Genomic DNA, 22,396 nt, shown 5'->3' on the forward strand with positions numbered 1-22,396 from the left:
TTAAATATTATTTATTACTCTTATTTTATTCTTTTTTCTCTTTCCTACTTTTATTTTTTTTACTCATTTCTTTCTTCTCTCTTACTCTCTCGTCTTCTCTCTCTTGCTGCCATTGTCTTCTTCGGGATTCACTAACGACACCGACCTCTTCGTCTGATCCTGGCAGTCCTCTCCCTCCTCACGGATCATACGGCCGCACCAAGTAATTTTGTTTGGCTGATCCTAGCAGTCCCACACCTGTAACGCCAAAGTCCACACATAGTCGCAAGGAGGAAGAGAGAGAGAGAGAGAGAGAGTTTCTTTAGATTTTTTGAGAGAGATGAGCGAGAGGCTGAGCGGGACGGTGAAGTAGTTCAATGATCAGAAGGGGTTTGGGTTCATAACCCCCGATGACGGAGGGGACGACCTATTTGTGCACCAATCCTTGATACGCACAGGGGGCTTTCATATCCTAGGTGTGGGCGAGGCTTTGGAGTACCAGATCGAGTTCGTGGTGGGAGATGCGGTGGGCGAGGAGGTAGCGAAGGTGGGTATGGCGGTGGTGGCAGAAGAAGTCGCACGAGCGTCCGTGAGGGAGGAGAGAGAAGCGCTAGGAGAGAGGACATGCGTTGTAGTCTTGCAAAGTTTGTGTGAATATAATAATGGATTGGGTAGCTACAGTGCTACCCAGTGTATTGGGTAGCACTGTTGCTACCCAGTGTATTGAGTAGCACTGTTGCTACCCAACCGAATTATCTAAATTTAGGGTGACTATTGTGGAATTTTTTTTGTGAAATTTTCCCTAAATTTTGGGAATAGAACTAATATAGGGAGACTGCTACTAATGCTCGTAGAGGTCCCCCAATCACGAATCATAAAAATTTGGGGGAGAGAAACTAAGACACGTTTTGGGTTAACCAACAAAAAATGCGGACTTAATCTTCCTCGATAAGACAAAACTCAAGATATATATGTTTTAGACCTATAGATCTAATCAAGGGACAGGATTTTAAAATTTAAGAAACTCAAATTTTTTTAAATTTGAAGGGATCCAGATCCAGCCAAACTCCAGTTCTTCCTGCCAAGTGAGTCATTAGTGCTCTTGCCACGTAGGCGTGCATGTGGAATTTTGAACAAGAACATACACTTCAATATTACTTGTTGTAAAGCAATAAATTAGTGTGAGTTTATCTTTATAAATACCAACTTTATACTAATTTTGACTACTCTTTTAACGACAATCCATGCTGCAGATAAGTCTCCTTAATTTCTTTACTTGCTAGAAAAGTTTGCCTCGAGTTACTTCCTCCAGTTGTTCACATTCACACATATACCACATGATACATACTCTTGTTTTCTCTCTTTTTTATATTTTCCTCTTTTAACTTTGGGATAACATCACAAATTAAAGGGTATTGAACTATACTTCATTTTGAAAAAAAGTACTGAATTATCGATCGTTTCAAACTAGCGTATTCAAGTTTCTAAATATCTCACTTTAGGGTACTCCATTAAGATTTACTATTAAATCCTATTAAAATTCCTAAAATATCCTGTTTTTAATTTTTTTGAAAAAAAATTATAAAAATTTTCAAAGATTCAGGCAGTGATATTTTTACAAATTCCGTTAAATTTTGACCAACATCTAAATCTTAGCATCTTTTTTTTTTCGTAAAAAAAAAAATGAATTTTTTTAAAAATTTTGGCAGGATTTAACAGCAAATCCTAACAGAGTACCCTTAAGTGAGACGTTTGGAAACTTGATATACTAATTTGAGACGTTTGATAATTTAGTACTATTTTCTTAAAATGGTGTATAATTCGATTTTCTTTTACGAAGTTACCTCTTTAACTTTTTTTTCGCTTGTTGCATTTTGGTTTCAGAGAGGGGCAGGGGAGTAGGTCCAAACTCAGGAGTCATGTATAATCTTGTTAAGCATTCTAAAAATTCCACCACGAGGAGAAGAAAGCACCAATATAACTAAATCCGGGAAATAAAAATAAAAATAGTGGAAATTATTGTTATTATGTTCGATTTTAAACCAAATTACAGAAATTATATCGTTTGGAAGTATGTTTTTAAAAAATTGCGATTTGAAAACGAATAAAAAAACTGCGTTTTCAAATCGCATGCGATTGGGTGCGGTTTTAAACACACTATTTTAAAAAGTTAAACTACGATTTTAAAAGTCATACCCTTAACTACATTTTTAAAAATTACAAACTATTTAAAATAGCAAGCCAAACATATCCGACGACATATTTCTGCTTTGCATTATTTAGAAGTAATACACCGTGGCTGGACCATCTGCAACTGTTGACGTTAACTCCACGTACAGTGGCCACAACAAATTGGTTACCCGAGGGACTCCATTACTTGCTTCCATCGCAGGTTCAGCCAAATATGAAAAAGCTAGGACTCGCAGTCGCTGGCCATAGCCGTGGACAAGGCCGCTTTTGCACTTGTTCTTGAAAAAGCAGCAACTTCTCTAAAGTTCTATGCTCTAATAGGCATTGACCCAGTTGATGGACTAGGCAAAGGTTTACAGACCCCTCCGCCAGTACTCACCTATGTTCCTAGCTCATTCATTTGACCTTTACATGCCTGCAATGGTCATTGGTACAGAATTGGGTGAAATGGGAAATACTCTTCTATTTTGTGTTACTCTTCCTGCTCCTGCTCCTAAGGGAGTTAACTCCCTACTTTAGGCCGTCTTTGTTAAGAGGATTTGATCAATAATTGATCTAGTGAAACCCACCGCTTTATTTGTTAACCCTTTTTTATCATCTTTTTTGTTTTCTGTTTTCAAAACACTTGTATATAACTATTTTTATCTTTATGTTACACCCGAACACCTTCTAAAAAAAGGTGTAAGAAACCGAGCCGTAAGAATTGTCACATATTTTAAGGACAAACGTCTATTTCCTCCGAAATTGGAAAAAAACTTTATCCTAAAATGTGTACGGATTTTGAATAAAAAAAGAAGCAAGCCAAATTTCGATGAGATTCGATCTTTTCCCTCGATGTGCCTTGTTAATGTCATGTGACTGATCATATTTGTCATTTGGCAACAAGTTCAAATCCTGTTTAAATCATCTTGATAAAGATTTAGAGGACAGCTTCTGATCGTGTACGTAATCAAGATATGAATTTCTATTATAAACTTTTGAAAAAAAGAAAAACAAGAATCTTCAGATAGATATTATATGCCCTAATTAAGACATTCAGAAGAAGCTAAAGCTGTCCAGAAGCTTTCACTAACCACGTATGACTCTTTCAAACGTGGTCATCACATAAATTGTGACACTGGAATGGGACCTTTTTTAATTAATTTTTAGTCTTGGAAATATACCACTATCAGGGTACCCATCCAGGTTAAAAGTGCTATGCTTTGGAGTGTTCGTGTGAATTCGTATATAATTGTGAAAAGAAGAATGAGAGGAAATGTAATTAATGTTAATTAGAAAAAGAGAAAAGGAGAGGTAATGTTTGATAACCCTAATACTAGACTTCCAGTTAAATTAAAAATGCTCTTAAAAATTACGTACTTTAAGGATAGATTTCAAATCAATAGACTGATTTGAAGGAATTGCTTAGCTTAATAATAGCAGCAAAATTGCTTAGTGCACTAGCAGCAGATTCTCAACTATTTTTTTTAATTTAAAGAAAATTTACAGAATCAAACCACTTTTTCTTTCCCTATTCAAATACACTTCACAACAGCTCCCCTTTATCTTTCCCTATATATTAAAATAATATTTTCTGATCTTCTTTTAATATTTAATTTTTTAACTTTATTCCAAAAGCAAGTTTTATTTTTTCTCAATTAATTCTCTCTCTCTCATCAACGTCCATCTTTGTCCCTTCCAACCCCCACTCTTCATCTTCTTCTTCAACAAAACACTGGCAAATGGCAATTGGCAATTGGCAATTGGAACAAGACAACACAGAGAGGCAAAGAGCAAGGAGAGACAAAGAGACGATTTTGCTTTTCAACCATTTTTCATATTTTTTTTTCTCTCTCCAAACAGAGAGATTAAGAGCAATGAAATCTAAATTGGCACAAGACAACACAAATCCAAGGCCCAAGTTTTCCTCTGTTCTGGTTCGGTGAGCTGGTCGGCAGCGGCAGCAGCATTGTCCAAGGCTAGCCCTTGATCTGGTGCTCCAAAGAGTGTATACCAAAAGGAAGCAAAAATTGAGAGAAAGAGAGAGAGAGAGAGAGAGAGAGAGAGAGAGAGAGAGGGGGGGGGGTATGGAGATTCAGAATAGAAAGGAAGATGAAGCAAAGCGTAAGGGTGAAAAAAAAAAAAAAAAAAAAAAAAAAAAAAAGGGATAAAAAGTGATTCAAAATAAAAGGACGCGTGAGAGGAGAGAGAGCGTTATTTTTTATCATTATATTAAGCATTGGGCATTGGGTAGCAATGTAGCTACCCAAGGATGAATATGTAAAATAGGGCATTTGTTGTGATGCGTTTTTTGGTAATTTTTTTTCCATATTTTTTCTATTTTAGGGAATAGAATCACTTGTAGGGCATTTGCTACTAGTGCTCTTAGTGATATAGGATGGCGACCCCCTATTCTAAGGGTGCAAATAAATAAACAATGGAAGTATATTAAAAAAAAAAAAAAAAAAAACAAAGGGATTGTTTTCTTCAATTTCGAGACCCAACCGATTTTTAATTTGGAATCCCATTTGAGCATGGTGCGACCAGAAGTTTTTAGAGCAATTGCCGAGACTTAACATACAAATAAAGGATTTTGACATGGAATCATGATCCCAACCGATTGTCATCCATATTTGATTTACAATTGTTTATTTGAATTTTTCATCTTTAATTCATTTTGTTGCCTTTAAGATTTAAGATTTTGTAGTTTTTTCCTTTTTAGATGATTTAATTATTTTTTAGGTTCTAGTTTCCATCTTCAGGAGCTCTAGGTTGCTGCTATAAAAAGACCAATGAATATATTGTAAAAACAACTTTCTATAATGAAATCAATGAAATTCTAGTGTTGGTTTAATTTATTGTGTGACCCGTAAAAATAACACAAATTAAACATAAAATTAGTGAACATAAAAATATTCATATTTCGACATGATCTGAACTTTGTGACTTTGCTAAGGACCATGTACTAAGACATATATATGCATAAACATCTACTACCATCAATTATTGATTGACTTTAGTGTCCCTCTATAATATTCCTCTTCCACTGAAGTGTCACACCAGATTCTTTTGCACACCATCCCCGCCCATGAACATGTCAGGCTGTACATGTTAGCCCTACCAGCAGCTGGAAAGCTTTGAAGTTGAAGACAAAAGGAGCCACTCAAGGACAATGATTTAGGCACCGGTGGAAGCTCTTGGCAATTGGACATATTTTATGTTCATGATTACGTCCTATTTTGTCAGTCATGGACAGATATTTTATACAAATCTGTTTGTATAAAATTTTATACAACTCATATAATATTGGTAAATATTTTGATTTACCTATGATTAAGTTTTATCTTAGTTAATTTAACCTGAATTAATCGGTAAATATTTATTTAAAACTTACTAATTACATTTTTACTGTAGATATTTTTTTTATAAATATCTTCACATCGAGTCTTTACTGTTTTAATCTAACTTATTAAGATTAAAATCTAAGTCCGTTTTGAGTCTAGTTCGTTTCATTGTTAATATTATTCCATTAATAATATTATTGTACCAATAATATTATAACACAACAAATATTATATATATCAAATATATATATCGCACCAATTAATATATAAACAATAAATATTATATAATAATATTATTTACCAATAATATTATTAATTAGCTCACTAAATATTTAAGTCTGTCTATTTAACAACTCAATAATATTATTAGAGTCTAATAATATTATTCTTTATTTATAAAACCATGGTTTATAATTAATAAGACTACGGAATATTTATTTTAATAAATATTCATATAACCTTATTAATTTATTGGAGATAAAGTATTGTGTCAACTCTAGACTTGTCTATTTTACTTAGTCTTAAATTCTAATTTAAGATATTTTATTTTATGACTTAAAATTTGAGGCGCTACACTCTGGTTTTTTTAACAGCATTATTGGTTCACGTAGACAATGGTGAGATGGAAGTGTACAACCAAGCATTTCTCAATTTTGCCTGAACTTTAAAACCGACATGTCTGCTAAGTTTATTCATTAAAACAAGATAAAAATACACATATTTTATTCAAACTATTACCACATTGTCAATATCCCCCTAAACCATCAATTATGTCAATGTCCCTTATAAATTACCAAAAACTGTCAATTTCCCTCGATGACAAAAATATCATTCATAAAATTATAATAATTCCTAATACGTACGGTTCAGTCCTTTTAATTCTAAAAAAAGTTTGCTCTCTCATCTAACTTTGATTAATGTTTCACTAATTACTTATTACATATATATTACATTCAAAATATAATTAAAAAAGAGTAATGATTGAATACCACCTAAAAATACAACTTTTTACCACCTTGTCTATGTGGCAAGGTGGTCCCCTACCTTAATTTATTTTTAAAAAATAAAAAAAAAACTCAAAAAACAGTGGGAACCACCTTGCCACATAGGCAAGGTGGTGAAAAGTTGTATCTTTGGGTGGTATTCAATCATTACTCATTAAAAAAATAAATAACATTTTTATCTTATGTTTAATGGACTTTTGATCCATTTCCTAATTTAACTTAGACCCAATTAAACGGGCCTATATATACATTCTAAACTCATTACCTTGGACTTTGCCTATGACAAGTGGAACTAGCTACCCACTAGGATGCGAATTGAAGACTATATCTACCTTAACGTTCCAAGAAATTAACCAGTAAAATCTTTCTCTACAACTGTACAACACCAGCCAAAGCTTTAACTTTCACAGTAGTCTCAATTTGATTCCTTCACTAAAGGTCAATAAAGTTTATTTCACTGTTCACGCGCGTGGTTTTGAAGACGCTAAAAACTGCAGTTTTTTTGTTTTTTTTAGAAAATTACATGATTGGCCCATATGGTTAACCTAAATCACAAATTGCACCATTAGCCATTCTGGTTAGCATAAATTATTACATGTGATTGACTTAATTTACAAATCGTTTTCTGAAATCAAATTTCGTTAAAAATTTTTACAAATTCCATAATTAGGCGTCACATTAGCACCAATAAAATGGCGACATGTGTTTATCAAAATAAAAAAAAATATATAAATTTTATAAAAATATAAATAAATAAAACTTTAAAAATTATTTTTAAAAAAATATATATATATTTGAAAATAGAAAAGAGGTAGCTGCCAGTTGGGCAGCCACTCATTTGGTGATGGCTGCCGGTTGGGTAGTCTCCCTTTTGGCGGTGGCCTTCGAGCCACCCAAAAATGTATCTAGGGGTGGCCCGAAAGCTGCCGCCACCCCAGAAGCATCTAGGGTTGTCGTGCACCTCTAGGGGCCGGGGGTGGTGGGCAGCCATACCAGGGATATGGGGGTGGCCTGGCCACTCCCAATATCCCACAACAAACTTATCATATAAGACATAGAAAATGAAACATGAGACTAGAGTAACGATAGAAACCATTTATTCATCCAAATGAATATAAATTTTCTCTTAAAAAAAAAAAAAAAAAAAAAAACTGCGGAGACCATTGCATTACTCATAAATTAAATACCACACAATGAACTTATCCTCCAAGACATAGAAACTATATCAGCTAAGGCGGCTCGAGTAATGATAGGACCATCTATTCATCCGGATGAATAAACATTTTGGGGACCACCGCATTATTCGTAGATTAAATAGTAAATGCCATCGCACAATGAACTTTATCATATGAGACAAAGAAAACTGATACAGCTTTTTTGAAAGCAATATTATCCCATGCATGTTTGACACAACACAAATACACCTATAAATACCACACATGCCAACTTGTCCAATAAGACATAGAACTATATAGGTTGAGCTTAGAGTAATTAATGTTAGGGACATTCATTCATCCGAATGAATAGACATTTCCTTCAGAAAAAAAAAAACACTAGGGTCCACTGCATTATTCTTAAATTAAACACTACACATGCATCGAACTTATCCTTTGAGACAGTAACTTTGAAGCAATGTCCCATGCACGTTTAACACAACCCCAGTTCAAATATCTAACCCTCATTGGCCGAGGCTACAAAATTCCAAACAAGGAAGTCTCGATCCTATAAAACATTGAAACTGATACATGCGGTAACTTTGAAGCTTCATACTGCAGAGCCATGACTTCTGTTCCTGTTTCTGTTTCTGCTTCTGCTTCTGCTTCTGCTACTAAAACCACACAAAATGTTTTTGATGTAGGGAAGTACGAAACGGTGCTTCGAACAGTAGAAACTGGGACTGAGTCTAACCTTCCTATCCCACCTCCACAGCAGCTTTTGATTGCCATGCCATCTGAAGCTGGTGAATTCCCACTACTTGTCTTCGTCCATGGTTACCTTCTCTCCAACTCATTTTATTCTCAGCTTATCCAACACATCGCTTCTCATGGATTCATTGTCATCGCCCCTAAGGTTAGTCTTTCTCTTTCTCTTTCTCTTTCTCTCTCTCACTCTCACATGCACAATTTTTCTTATCCAAATGCTTTATATATATATATAAGTTTCAATAAGTATATATGAACATCATAACCTTGTCGCTTTTTTTTTCAATTTTATATTCAATCGCTGCCTAGTCTGTCCCGAGGTGGTGACATACTTGTTCAACATCAAACATCAAACATGGCGTTTTTGTCTTCATTATTTGAAATCCATGATTGTGCAAGAATCTAAAAATAAAAAAGTAAATGCTGTTAAGTTGCATTACAAAGTTGTTTTGAAAAAATGGTATTGAATTATCAAATGACTCAAATAGTTTATTTAATTTTTCAAACGTCTCACTTAAGTGTACTCTATTAGGATTTACTGTTAAATTCTGTCAAAATTCCTAAAATACCCCTATTTTTATTTTTATTTTTTAAAAAAATTATAAAAATTTTCAAAGATTCATATATGGGTATTTTTACAAATTCTGTTAAATTCTGACCAACATCTAAATCCTAGTATTTTTCTTCTTTTTTTTTTCGTATAAAAAAAAAAGAAAAAAAAAAGAGGATATTTTAGAAATTTTGACAGAATTTAACACAAAATCCTAACGGAGTACCCTTAAGTGAGACGTTTGAAAACTTGATACACTAGTTTAAGACGTTTGATAGTTCAGTACCCTTTGCTCAAAACGGCGTATAGTTCGATTCCTTTTTGTGAAGTTATCCCTTTAACTTTTTTCACTTTTTGCACTTTGGTTTCAGAGTGGGGTGGGGGAGTAGGTCCAAAGTCAGGAGTCACGTATAATTGTGTTAAGCATTCTGAAAATTCCACCATAAGGAGAAGAAAGCACCAATATAACTAAATCCGGAAAATAAAAACAAAAATAGTGCAAATTATTGTTATTATGTTGCGATTTTAAACCCAATTACAGAAATTGTATCGTTTAGAAATTCGTTTTTAAAAAATTGCGATTTAAAAATGGATAAAAAAAAATTGCATTTTCAAATCGCATCCGATTGGGTGCTGTTTTAAACACACTATTTTGAAAAGCTAAACTACAATTTTAAAAGTCAAACCCTTAACTACGTTTTTAAAAATTACACACTTTTTAAAATCACAAACCCAAACATACCCTAAATTTGACTTACGACATATTTCTGCCTTGCATTTAATAGTTATACACCGTGGCTGGACCATCTGCAACTGTTGACATTGACTCCACAGTGGCCACAACAAATTGGTTACTCGAGGGACTCCATTACTTGCTTCCACCGCAGGTTCAACCAAATATGAAAAAGCTAGGACTCGCTGGCCATAGCCGTGGAGGCAAGGCCGCTTTTGCACTTGTTCTTGAAAAAGCAGCAACTTCTCTAAAGTTCTCTGCTCTAATAGGCATTGACCCAGTTGATGGACTAGGCAAAGGTTGCCAGACCCCTCCGCCAGTACTCACCTATGTTCCTCATTCATTTGACCTTGACATGCCTGCAATGGTCATTGGTACTGAATTGGGTGAAATCGGAAATACTCTTCTATTTTGTGTTACTCTTCCTGCTCCTGCTCCTAAGGGAGTTAACCATGAGGATTTCTTCAATGAATGTCGGAAACCGGCTTGTCATTTTTTTGTGAAGGACTATGGCCATTGTGATATGTTAGATGACGATATCGGGTTGCTTGCTGGGATAGCTATAAATATTATGTGTAAGAGTGGGAAGTCTAGGGAACCCATGAGGAGGTTTGTTGGAGGAATTGTTGTTGCATTCATGAAAGCCTATCTGCTAGATGATAACAGTGACTTAATGGCTATAAGAGATGGGCAGGAGACTGCACCGGTGGAGCTCAAAACTATTGAATTTCTTGAGTGAATCGAAATTTAATTCTAGAGGCTGCCACAAGCGAAGAATAGATTTAATGTTCTATTATTTATAACATGTGTGCTCTTGCAGAAATTCAGATCTAGAGTTTCAATAAAACTACTATTACTCTTTGAACAAGCATGCTTTGGAGATGATCGGATTATATAATTACTATTGTTGAATTATGTTTTGGAAGTTAGCCATAAACGTCCAAGATTACCATAGGATTAGTATGAACGAGAGAGCCCATACGATTTGTTTCCAATGATTGACTAAAGCATCGATCATTAACATAAGAGTCACCCAACTGAGAATTTATTTACAACATTGTATTTTGGTTTGGGAGGTTGTAACATTTAATTTATAGTCAAATATCTAGTCAATTTGAAGCTTTCTTAGAATTACTTATAAAGCTTAATTTCACCTAGTAATTAAACAATGCGCCACTTAACCACTCTTTTTTTTTTTTCTTTTTCTTTTTTCTTTTTTGTTTTTTTTTTTATGATTAAAATAAGTACACAAACTCCTCAAACTACTACCACAACATACATTGTCAATGTGCCTCACAAACTATCAATTATGTCAATGTCGTCAATGTTTCCCTTTAAACTACAAAAAAAAATGTCAATATCTCATAGTTAAAGCCAACAAAAAGACAAAAAAAACCCTATACTTTATTTTAAATGCTTTTCATTGTACTGTAGTTCTATGTGGATAACGATTGGTGCGAAGCTATAATGCCTTATCATTATTTCCTAACCAATGTATTTTCATGTCGAGGTCGTCGTATGATTGACAACCATTTCGCACTTATATTATGCATATAAAAAGAATCCATGTGTGCGATACAAATTTACCATTGGTATGGAGTTTGGATGAAATCAATTCCCTATACTTCTCCTTCTACCTTTATCTTTACTTTACTTGTCATTAGTTTAATTTAGTTTTAAAAATAAAAAATATTTTTTCCGAGTTAAATTGAATAAAGTCCTGAATATTTCATAAAGCAAAAACAACCACCACAGTCCTTGAGGTTTGACACCCTCTTTATAGTACAAAAATTCTTTTTATTGTGAGTAGTTATAAATTTAAAATTCACGTGTTATTGAAACTTGTGTGTTTCGATAACAATGACATTATTAATTTGGTTCTTGTCGTTCTATTACGTCACTTGCTAAACAACATAAAACATAGGGTCGATAATTTAAATTTATGTCATTTACTATTCAAACTACATGAATTGTCGACTTTTTTTTTTTTTATTTTTTTTTATTTTGTAGTGATTGAGTTTTTTTTTTTTTTTTTTTTTTTTTTTTTTTTTTTTTTTGTGGATATAATACAGGAGAGGGAAGCAAACGCGTCAAAGAAGAAAGAACCAGGACCGAAAAGTGACACACGAGCAAAGGGATGTGCCAAATTGCTATGGAGGGCTTTCCAATTTGCGTTTCGGGTCTATACTTTTGCTGGTGGACACGATGATCGAGCTGACAAGTTGACAAAGAGAATTGGCTCATGAAATAGAGAATGATCCTCACCACCAGTGACTTATATATTTTCTACTTTCATGACCACTTTCAAAAACCACATAATAGTATACTCCATATATATATATACATATATATATATATATATGAAGCCGTACAGAATAGTGATTATTCTGCAGGTTATTCTATAGGCAATTTGCAAGGAAAAGAACAAAGAAAATTATCTCAAATACAGAGACAATATCTGAACTTCAATGAAAATATCAATAATCAACGGTGCTAGAAAACACCCACAAGCCGAGCTAATATAGCTGAAAATTTGACATTTAGTAAAATTTTACCAAAAATAGCAAAACCTTAATAACCCTAAGAAAACGAATTACAGAATAAAATAAGTAGACCACCAGAAATTTGGCCTAAATTGGGCTCAAAATCACCTCCTAAACAATAAATGAAAAGTTACCATAAATGAAAAAAAAAAATCTAAAATTAGGTTTTTTGAAACAAAAAAGCAGATTTTGGGCTCAAAACAAGGCGCACCGAGTGTAGCTGGGTGGCCACAACGTGCACACCAAAGAGAGCTTCCTGAATTAGGCTCATATGTGCAAATCGGATACCCGTAACCAAAGTTATGGCCAAAATACTGCCGCACAATCGGAAATTGCCCAAATTAGGCCAGATCACGATTTCTTGCCAATCTTACGCTAATCTGATCTGCCCGCTCCAGGTAATTCAGTGCCATCAACGTGCAATCTGATAACTCGGCATCGTCTGACTCAGATCCCCCTACATCAATCACCCTGGGATAGAAAGAATTCATCCTCAAGTTCACAGCAATGTTATTGAAATCCGCAAAACAAGGACTCAAGTGCTTCACATTAAAGACATCAGAAGTCTTCAAATGACTGGGGAAACACAACCTATAGGCGTTGTCATTGATCTTCTGCAATATCTCACAAGGTCCAATCTTCTACTCGTTAAGCTCATTGTACTCGCCACTAGGAAACCGATCACAAGTTAAGATTGCCCACACAAAATCACCAACATCAAAAAGTACTTGACGACGATGACAGTCCGCTCGAGCCTTGTACTTGGCATTTCTCTCCTGAATGGCCAGTTTCACCTGCTCATGGATGCCCCGAAGATGTTCAGCCAACTCATCTACTTTAGGATTCAAACGACCAACGCATGGGACAGGAGCTAAGTCCAGTACTCCTAATGGATTTTGACCATAAACAATCTCGAATGGGCTCATTCCTATGGTCCTGCTCTTTGATCTATTGTAGGCAAATTTTGCTTGAGGTAGGGCTAAATCGCACTCCTTCAGTTTAGTCCCTGCTAAACACCGCAAAAGGTTGCCCAAACTTCGGTTCACCACTTCTATCTGACCATCCGTCTGGGGGTGGTATGTACTGCTAAAATTCAACTTTGTCCCCAATTTTCCCCATAAGCTCCTCCAAAAACTACTGATAAATTTGGTATCCTGATCTGAAGTGATGGATCGAGGAACACCATAGAGATGCACAATCTCCCTGAAGTAAAGACGGGTGATTCGAGCAGCATCCATGGTCTTCCTGCAAGCTACAAAATGGGCCATCTTGGAAAACCTGTCAACCACAACTAAAATGGAATCACAAGCCCATTGGGTACGGGGCAAGCCCAACACAAAGTCCATGATGACATTAAGCCAAGAAGTTTCAGGAACCGGTAATGGGGTGTACAGGACTGCATTGGTGAGAATAGTGATTATTCTACAGGCTATTCAATAGGCAATTTGCAAGGAAAAAAACAAAGAAAATTATTCCAAAACACAGAGACAATCTCTGGGCTTCAATGAAAAAATCAATAATCAGGGGTGTTGGAAAACGCTCACAAGCTGGGCTAATGTAGCTGAAAATTCAACCTTTAGTAGGATTTTACCAAAAAGAACAAACTCTAATAACCCTAATAAAATGAAATACAGAATAAAATAAGTAGACTACCAAAAATCTGGCCCAAATCGGGCTCAGAATCACCTCTTAAACAATAAATAAAAAGTTACCATAAATGAAATATATATATATATATATATATATATATATATATATATATATATATATCTAAAATTAGGTTTTTTGAATGGAAAACAATGGATTTTGGGCTCAAAATGAGGCGCACCAAGCGTAGTTAGATAGCCACAATGTGTGCACCGAAGACAGCTTTTCGAATTGGGGTCATATGTGTAAATCGGACACTCGTAACCAAAGTTATGGCCAAAGTACTACCGCGCACTCAAAAATTGCCCCATTTAGGCCAGAAAAGCACGATTTCTTACCAATCTTGCGCTGATCTGCCTGCTCCAGGTAATTTAGCGCCATCAATGTGCAATCTAACAGCTTAGCATCATCTAACTCGGATCTCCCTACATCAATATATATATATGCTGAAGGCTACATCTGTGTGCCGGCCATGTAAATGCTACAATATTTTGTTAAAATACATAAAATAATTATAATATGATAGACTGTGCAATGAAAAAAGTTTTAGAATTACCTCCGGCCATATCAAATCAAAGAATGATGTAGAAATTGACGGAGATGTGTCCTACATCGATCACCATGGTGGTACTATGTTAGCTCAACCACCAAAAAGGAGTTCCATGTGTAACAGAATCTGAATGTGTAGAGTGAATGTAAGGAAAAAGATGAACTCAAAGAGAGAAAGTGAGATTGGAATTTGATCTCATTCGGTGAAAATGAAATATTACAGTAAGGTTTGTATACATACAAACTGGAAAGCAAATGGGATAATTACACGTGTATGAGCTAATCTAACAGATTGAACAGAAATACAACTAAATTAAAAACTAATCTTACTAATTTGATAGCCCCCTGCAAGATGGATGGAATATGTTTATAACATTCATCTTGGACATGAGATCATGAAACACAAGTCTAGGTAAAGCTTTTGTGAAGATGTCTGCAAGTTGGTGAGCAAACTTGACATGTAAAGTCCGAATCAAACCTTGAGAAATTTTCTCACGCACAATATGACAATCCAACTCAATGTGCTTAGTGCGTTCATGGAAAACCGGGTTTGCTGCTATGTGAAGGGCAACCTGATTATCACAAAAGACCAATGCAGCCTGAGGATGAGAGAGCTGAAGATCTTTAAACAAAGCAATTAATCTCACACGTCACAGTAGCCATACAACGGTATTCGGCCTCAGGAAAAGACCTTGAAACTGTATGATGCTTCTTTGATTTCCAAGAGATCATAGAGTCACCCAAAAACACACAAAAAGCAGTTACTAACCTTCGAGTATCAGGGCATGCGACCCAATCCGCGTCGTAAAAAGCCTTCAGCTTAAGAGGAGAATCGGAAGGAAAGAAAACACCCTATCTAGGGGAAGATTTCAAATACCTCAAAACCCGAAATACAACATCCATATGTGGCTTTCTAGGTGAATCCATAAACTGACTCAATAATTGAACTGAATATGAAAGATCTGGCCATGTAATGGTTAAGTAAACTAACCTGCCAACTAACCTTCGATAACTAGAAGGATCATCAATAAGCTCACCATCACCCCGAGAAAGTTTGAGATTCGAATCCCTGGAAAAGAGGATTGGTTTAGCACCAAGAACACTAGAATCCTCTAGAATCTCCAAGGCATATTTACGTTGAGAGATAGAAATCCCTTTAGCACTACGAGCAATCTCTATACCAAGCAAGAATTTCAATGGACTGAGATCTTTGAGGCTGAAAACACTAATAAGAAACTGAGTAAGCTCCGAAACTGCTGCAACATTGTCACTAGTAATGACTATATCATTGACATAAATAAGCAAAGCAATAAAAGAGAAAGCTTGTGTAAAGACCAAAAAAATAAATAGGAAATTTTGTTTTAATAAATTATATTCATTAAATATGACGAGATTAATAATTAGGTTTAAGCGGTGATATTTATATTATTGAAAATAAAATGTGTTTAAAATAAATAACTAATTTTATAGATAGAATGTAGTAAAATTAAATATGGGGTTACATATTAATTGTCAAATGATATGATTTTATTAAAGTGGGGGTTCTTATACAATTTAAATAAGTTGGGGGTTTTAAAAATAAAAAAATCTTATCCTGCCACATGTCACCATCGGATTGGCTAGGAGAAGATTACCTCATCTTCTCCCAACCATTCACAATAGGACAAGTGTCCCACTTATCTTCTCTCTCTTCATTTTCTCTTCTTCGTTCTCTCTTATCCGGATCCCTCTCCCCCTCACTCACGCACACTTTCTTTTTTCCTCTTTCTTTTCTTTCTTCTTCCCCATAAACCCGAACCATCTCTCCCTCTCCTCTCTCTTCTTCCTTCAGTCACGCCCGAACTTGCAGCACCCGAACCATCATTTCTTCCTTCTCTTCTTCTTTAGTCTCTCTTGTCACGCACATGTTGACCCGTGTGAGAGGAATTTCTGCAGAAAATTTGAGAGGAAAAATGCAAAAAAATGTCATTGTAAGGTTTCCCCTTCCTTTTGTTTTGGATTTTGGTTTTATTCTCTGATTTTTTGCAAACCGTAGGTGTTCTTTGGGGGGTTTGATTTGGATGATAATCTAGGGTTCCAATGGGTGGATGGCAGAATAATATTTTTACTTAAGGGTTTCGGTTTTTGGTGTTATAACTTGTGTTTATGTTCTAAAATGAATTGTTGGATTTTTTATTAAGTTCCCATATTGTGGTTTTGATGGAAATCCGAATTTGGAGTGGGTTTTCTACTTATGTAATGTTTAGGTTATTATTTGGACTTGTGTTTTAGGGTTAATGTTAACCGAAAATAGATTGATGGGTGTATTGTGGTGAAATCCGAAATCAGGAGTTGGATTGGAAGGTCTCGATTGGGACTTTGGTGTTGATTTTCTGTTAAATGATATTTGGATGTGGTTTTAGGGTTGTTTAAACCGATTGGGGTTTGAATATGATATTGGAGTTGTGATTAGGTTTTTATGAAAGGTTGGACCGAATGGTGAATTTATATTGTTGTGTTTATGACTTGTGCTTTCACTATGGATTTACGTAGTTTTGAAAGGATGGGGTTTAGATTCTATCACTAATTTCCAAGCAACTGAATTGGATTGTTAGATTTTGTAATATGTTGGTGTTAATAGCTCTATAAATATTGATTTTTAATGGTTGGATTCTTGAGTATTGGTGAGTTATAATTTATTGATGAAGGTTGTAATTGATTTTAAGTTGTTTGTTTAAGAGATTAACCCTATGTATTGGATTTGTTGATATACTTTGGGTTGAGACTTCATTTTGATATTGGAGAATGTAATTGTTAATTGTTGATGATTGTTGTTGTGGAATTTTGGTTGAGGTAATTCCAATTTAAGGAGATTGATCTTGTTTTGTAAATGGGTTTGGATGTTTGGTTGTTTTAGGGCTGAGTATGTACATGTTAACATGAAATGAGATTTTAGTGATGACATCTTCGTTATGGTTTGTTGAATAAGGCTAAACTATGTTCCATGTTATGCTTATGAGTTGGATATTCTAGGTGTTGATAAAGTTGAATTGATTAAGGTTGATTATGATAAATAATTGAATTCCTTGCTATAGTTTATTTAGGTGTTCTGGTTGTGTAATAAGATATTAGATGATGCCCTTTATAGAGTTGGGTTGTTTGATTAGTCTCATGTTATAGTCCTAATAAGATCATCGGGTAGTGATAGTAGTTGTAAGTGAGATAAATAGATCATAGTCTTGGTACTTGGTGAAAATGAGGAATGTAAAAGAAAGCGTATAGGAAATGGATGGAATACACAAAGATTATAAAATGTTAAATAAGGTTAAGTCCTAAACCTAAACTACTTGGATGTTAGTAAATGATAAAGATTAAGTATTAAATATAATGGTTAAAATGTGAATGCCTTAGATTGTTTAATTGTCCAAATAACCTTAAGATAAGAAAAATGAAATAGATGTATTATAGGAATACATATATCGACTCTAAAGTCAAATAGTATTGGAACAAAATTTATTGAAACTTATATATATATATATATATAAGTTTCAATAAGTATATATGAACATCATAACATTGTCGCTTTTTTTTTCAATTTTATATTCAATTGTTGCCTAGTCTGTCCCCGAGGTGGTGACATACTCGTTCAACATCAAACATGTCGTTTTTGTCTTCATTATTTGAAATCCATGATTGTGCAAGAATCTAAAAATAAAAAAGTAAATGCTGTTAAGTTGCATTACAAAGTTGTTTTGAAAAAATGGTATTGAATTATCAAATGACTCAAATAGTTTATTTAATTTTTCAAACGTCTCACTTAAGTGTACTCTATTATGATTTACTGTTAAATTCTGTCAGAATTCCTAAAATACCCCTATTTTTATTTTTATTTTTAAAAAAAATTATAAAAAATTTCAAAGATTCATGTATGGGTATTTTTGCAAATTCTGTTAAATTCTAACCAACATCTAAATCCTAGTATTCTTCTTCTTTTTTTCGTAAAAAAAAAAAGAAAAAAAAAAGAAAAAAAAAGAAAAAAAAAAGAAAAAGGTATTTTGGGAATTTAACAGAATTTAACATCAAATCCTAACGGAGTACCCTTAAGTGAAACGTTTGGAAACTTGATAGACTAGTTTAAGATGTTTGATAGTGCAGTACCCTTTGTTCAAAACGGCGTATAATTCAATACATTTTTGTGAAGTTATCCCTTTAACTTTTTTTTCACTTTTTGCACTTTGGTTTCAGAGAGGGGTGGGAGAGTAGGTCCAAAGTCAGGAGTCATGTATAATTGTGTTAAGCATTCTGAAAACTCCCCCATAAGGAGAAGAAAGCACCAATATAACTAAATCCGGAAAATAAAAACAAAAATAGTGGAAATTATTGTTATTATGTTGCGATTTTAAACCCAATTACAGAAATTATATTGTTTGGAAATACGTTTTTAAAAAATTGCGATTTAAAAATAGATTAAAAAAAAAATTGCGTTTTCAAATCGTATCCGATTGGGTGCTGTTTTAAACACACTATTTTGAAAAGCTAAACTACAATTTTAAAAGTCAAACCCTTAACTACGTTTTTAAAAATTACATACAATTTAAAATCACAAACCCAAACATACCCTAAATTTGACTGACGACATATTTCTGTCTTTCCATTTAACAGTTATACACCGTGGCTGGACCATGTGCTACTGTTGACATTGACTCCACAGTGGCCACAACAAATTGGTTGCCCGAGGGACTCCATTACTTGCTTCCACCGCAGGTTCAGCCAAATATGAAAAAGCTAGGACTCGCTGGCCATAGCCGTGGAGGCAAGGCTGCTTTTGCACTTGTTCTTGAAAAAGCAGCAACTTCTCTAAAGTTCTCTGCTCTAATAGGCATTGACCCAGTTGATGGACTAGGCAAAGGTTTACAGACCCCTTCGCCAGTACTCACCTATGTTCCTCATTCATTTGACCTTGACATGCCTGCAATGGTCATTGGTACAGAATTGGGTGAAATTGGAAATACTCTTCTATTTTGTGTTACTCTTCCTGCTCCTGCTCCTAAGGGAGTTAACCATGAGGATTTCTTCAATGAATGTCGGAAACCGGCTTGTCATTTTTTTGTGAAGGACTATGGCCATTGTGATATGTTAGATGATGATATCGGGTTGCTTGTTGGGATAGCTATAAATATTATGTGTAAGAGTGGGAAGTCTAGGCAACCCATGAGGAGGTTTGTTGGAGGAATTGTTGTTGCATTCATGAAAGCTTATCTGCTAGATGATAACAGTGACTTAATGGCTATAAGAGATGGGCAGGAGACTACACCAGTGGAGCTCAAAACTACTGAATTTCTTGAGTGAAATTTAATTCTAGAGGCTACTAGAAGCGAAGAATAGATTTAATGTTCTATTATTTATAACATTTGTGCTCTTACAGAAATTCAGATCTAGAGTTTCAATAAAACTACTATTACTCTTTGAACAAGCATGCTTCGGAGATGATCGGATTATATAATTAATATTGTTGAATTATGTTTTGGAAGTTAGCCATAAACGTCCAAAATTACAATAGGATTATATAATTAATATTGTTTCCAATGATTGACTAAATTAACACAAGAGTCACCCAACTGAAAATTTATTTACGACATTGTTTTTTGGTTTGGGGGGTTGCAACATTTAATTTATAGTCAAATATCTAGTCAATTTGAAATTTTTCTAGAATCATTTATAAAGCTCAATTTCACAGACTAACTACACAATGTAACACTTACCACTTTTTTTTCTTTTTTTTTTTCTTTTTTTTTTTTATGATTAAAATAAGTACACATACCTCTCAAACTACCACTATGTACATTGTCAATGTACCACCCAAACTACCAATTGTATTAATGTCGTCAATGTCTCATCTTAAACTATCAAAAAATGTCAATATCTCTTAAAGCTAACAAAAAGACAAATATATCTTTATAAAAAATTAAAAAAAAAATAAAAAGAAAGAAAAAAAAAACCGAGAAAAATTAATGAAAATCCCAAGGGTGGCCCAAACTAAAAATTATATAAAACAAAATCTTAAAAAAAAAAAAAATTATAAAACTAAAAATTATATAACTAATTTTAGTTTTTTTGTTTTGTTTTTATATAATGCTAAGAATTTTATAATTTTATATATGAAGGATATTTTTGTTATTGGGAGGACATGCATTGACCCAATTAGTAATTTGAATGGCACATTAACAATTAGATGGTAGTTTAAGAGAAACATGAATATTTTTTCCTAATTTTAAAAGGCAACAAACAAGCACAATTACATCTTTACAGCAAACAACTGGAAAACAATCAAGCGAAAGAACAAATTCCAAAGCCAAGAAACAACCACTTTGCACACTACATATAAAAACAATAACAAACAGCACCTACACAAAGTCCAAACCAAAATCCCATATCAAACCCCCAAACCATATGCAACAGATTCTCAAAACCCAACAACCTTTAAACTTTCCTTCCCTAATGTACGGGAACAAACCTAATGTTGGAGAAATAATTAACACCAAACACATGTGGGCCTAAGGTAGTATCGGGGGCCAAGCCCATCGGGTTGGCCTGGCCAGATCAGACCTAAGTACAAGACCAGTCGTTATCTCCAAAAAGACGGATATTCAAAATATATCAAGATAGACTTCTATCCCATCAAATATGGGATAAGGTACCTAATAGAATGACATTAGCTAAAGAGAGTGTCATATCCAGTTTGGACTCTACTACCCAATTTGAATTCTATGAAGATAAGACTCAAGACTATGTGATCTAGGACTCAGACTCCTAATTAAATTATGCTCCAAGCACTCTAGCAGTTTTATAACTGTGAACTGTGCGCCTATAAATAAGACTACTACGCCAGGTATTAAAAACGAGTACATTCTCTGAGCTTTTGAGATTATAGATATTTTCCAGAAAATTAGTTTGAACTGACTTAGGCATCGGAGTGGGGGTCCGGTCGGCACCCCCATAGTCCGATGAGCCGTTTATTATTTTGCAGATTACGAGGAGAGCGAAGATTAAGGAAGGAAGGCAACACGTCACCGTACCGAAAACTGTACCAACAGTTTGGCGCCGTCTGTGGGAACGACATATCGTTCTTGCAAAAAAATAAATCCGCAACGGTGACTGCGCGATCAAATAGAGTCTGAAATCTCAGATCAGAATCTAATCACACCAAATCGGTGCTGGCAATATACAGATGTGGTATCATCTAGATCTATGCTCAGAGGCTCGGAGGTAACAATTTTACACGGGTGTGCTGGTACAAATTGATGGTGGGTCCAATTTTTGTTCCTAAAAGAAACAGAAGCATCGTTGCTTCTTCCCCAAAAAGAAAGCTTCAGGTCGATTGGCTTAGGCTTGGGAAATTGGGCCTAGTCCAATTCATTCCAATGAGTTGGCCCAGACAAACAAAGAGAAGTTGCCATAGACTGACGTGGAATCCACGCTGCTGGAGGGTCTCCCAACACAGAGAAGGCCTACCCAACCATTCTCCACTTCAATGGGTTCCGGAGCTCCACCTTACTTCTCCAACAAACTGTTCGGCCAGTAAATCACCGATCAAAGGCAGAGGCCAGAAACGCCCGACACCGAGCCACCACAAACGCCGAGTGTCTCGCCATCTAACTGAGGAACGGATTGTCAGTCCAGGTAGTTCTCCAAGATCTACACGTCATCAGCATGAAACCAAGCCTATGGGTTGTTTGTTCCGAAGGCTTCATCAAACGCCACCAAGTCAGCGGCCATTACTGGGATTCCCAGAACTGCTGGGTTCAGACTCAGATCTGCTTCCCGAACCAAAATTCCAAGGTGGATGGGTCTCGGTGGGACGTTGGGTTTGGTCCTGCGATCCAAGTAGTGGGTTCGGCCTCACGATCAAAATAAGCATGCAGGCTTGGCAAAGTGTAAACGACGGGTTTCGCCTAGTGGGCTGGAGATTTCCAGTAA

General features: G+C 34.9%; 1 protein-coding gene across 4 annotated transcripts in view; it reads left to right on the forward strand.

Moving 5' to 3' along the window:
• The first annotated feature begins 8,135 nt into the window (after nucleotides 1-8,135).
• The window catches only part of LOC133868741 (chlorophyllase-2-like), a 71,407-nt gene continuing 57,146 nt past the window's right edge, over nucleotides 8,136-22,396 (forward strand). Inside the window, exons 1-3 of one of the 4 annotated variants that reach the window (XM_062305730.1) lie at nucleotides 8,136-8,246; nucleotides 8,355-8,566; nucleotides 9,754-10,569. In XM_062305730.1, coding sequence (XP_062161714.1) covers nucleotides 8,441-8,566; nucleotides 9,754-10,440 — 813 coding nt within the window. In that variant the 5' untranslated portion in view covers nucleotides 8,136-8,246; nucleotides 8,355-8,440 and the 3' untranslated portion in view covers nucleotides 10,441-10,569. The other 3 variants (XM_062305728.1, XM_062305727.1, XM_062305729.1) reach the window with 3 other exon arrangements.

This window comes from Alnus glutinosa, chromosome 5, assembly GCF_958979055.1.
Source record: "Alnus glutinosa chromosome 5, dhAlnGlut1.1, whole genome shotgun sequence".
NCBI classification, from domain to species: domain Eukaryota; kingdom Viridiplantae; phylum Streptophyta; class Magnoliopsida; order Fagales; family Betulaceae; genus Alnus; species Alnus glutinosa.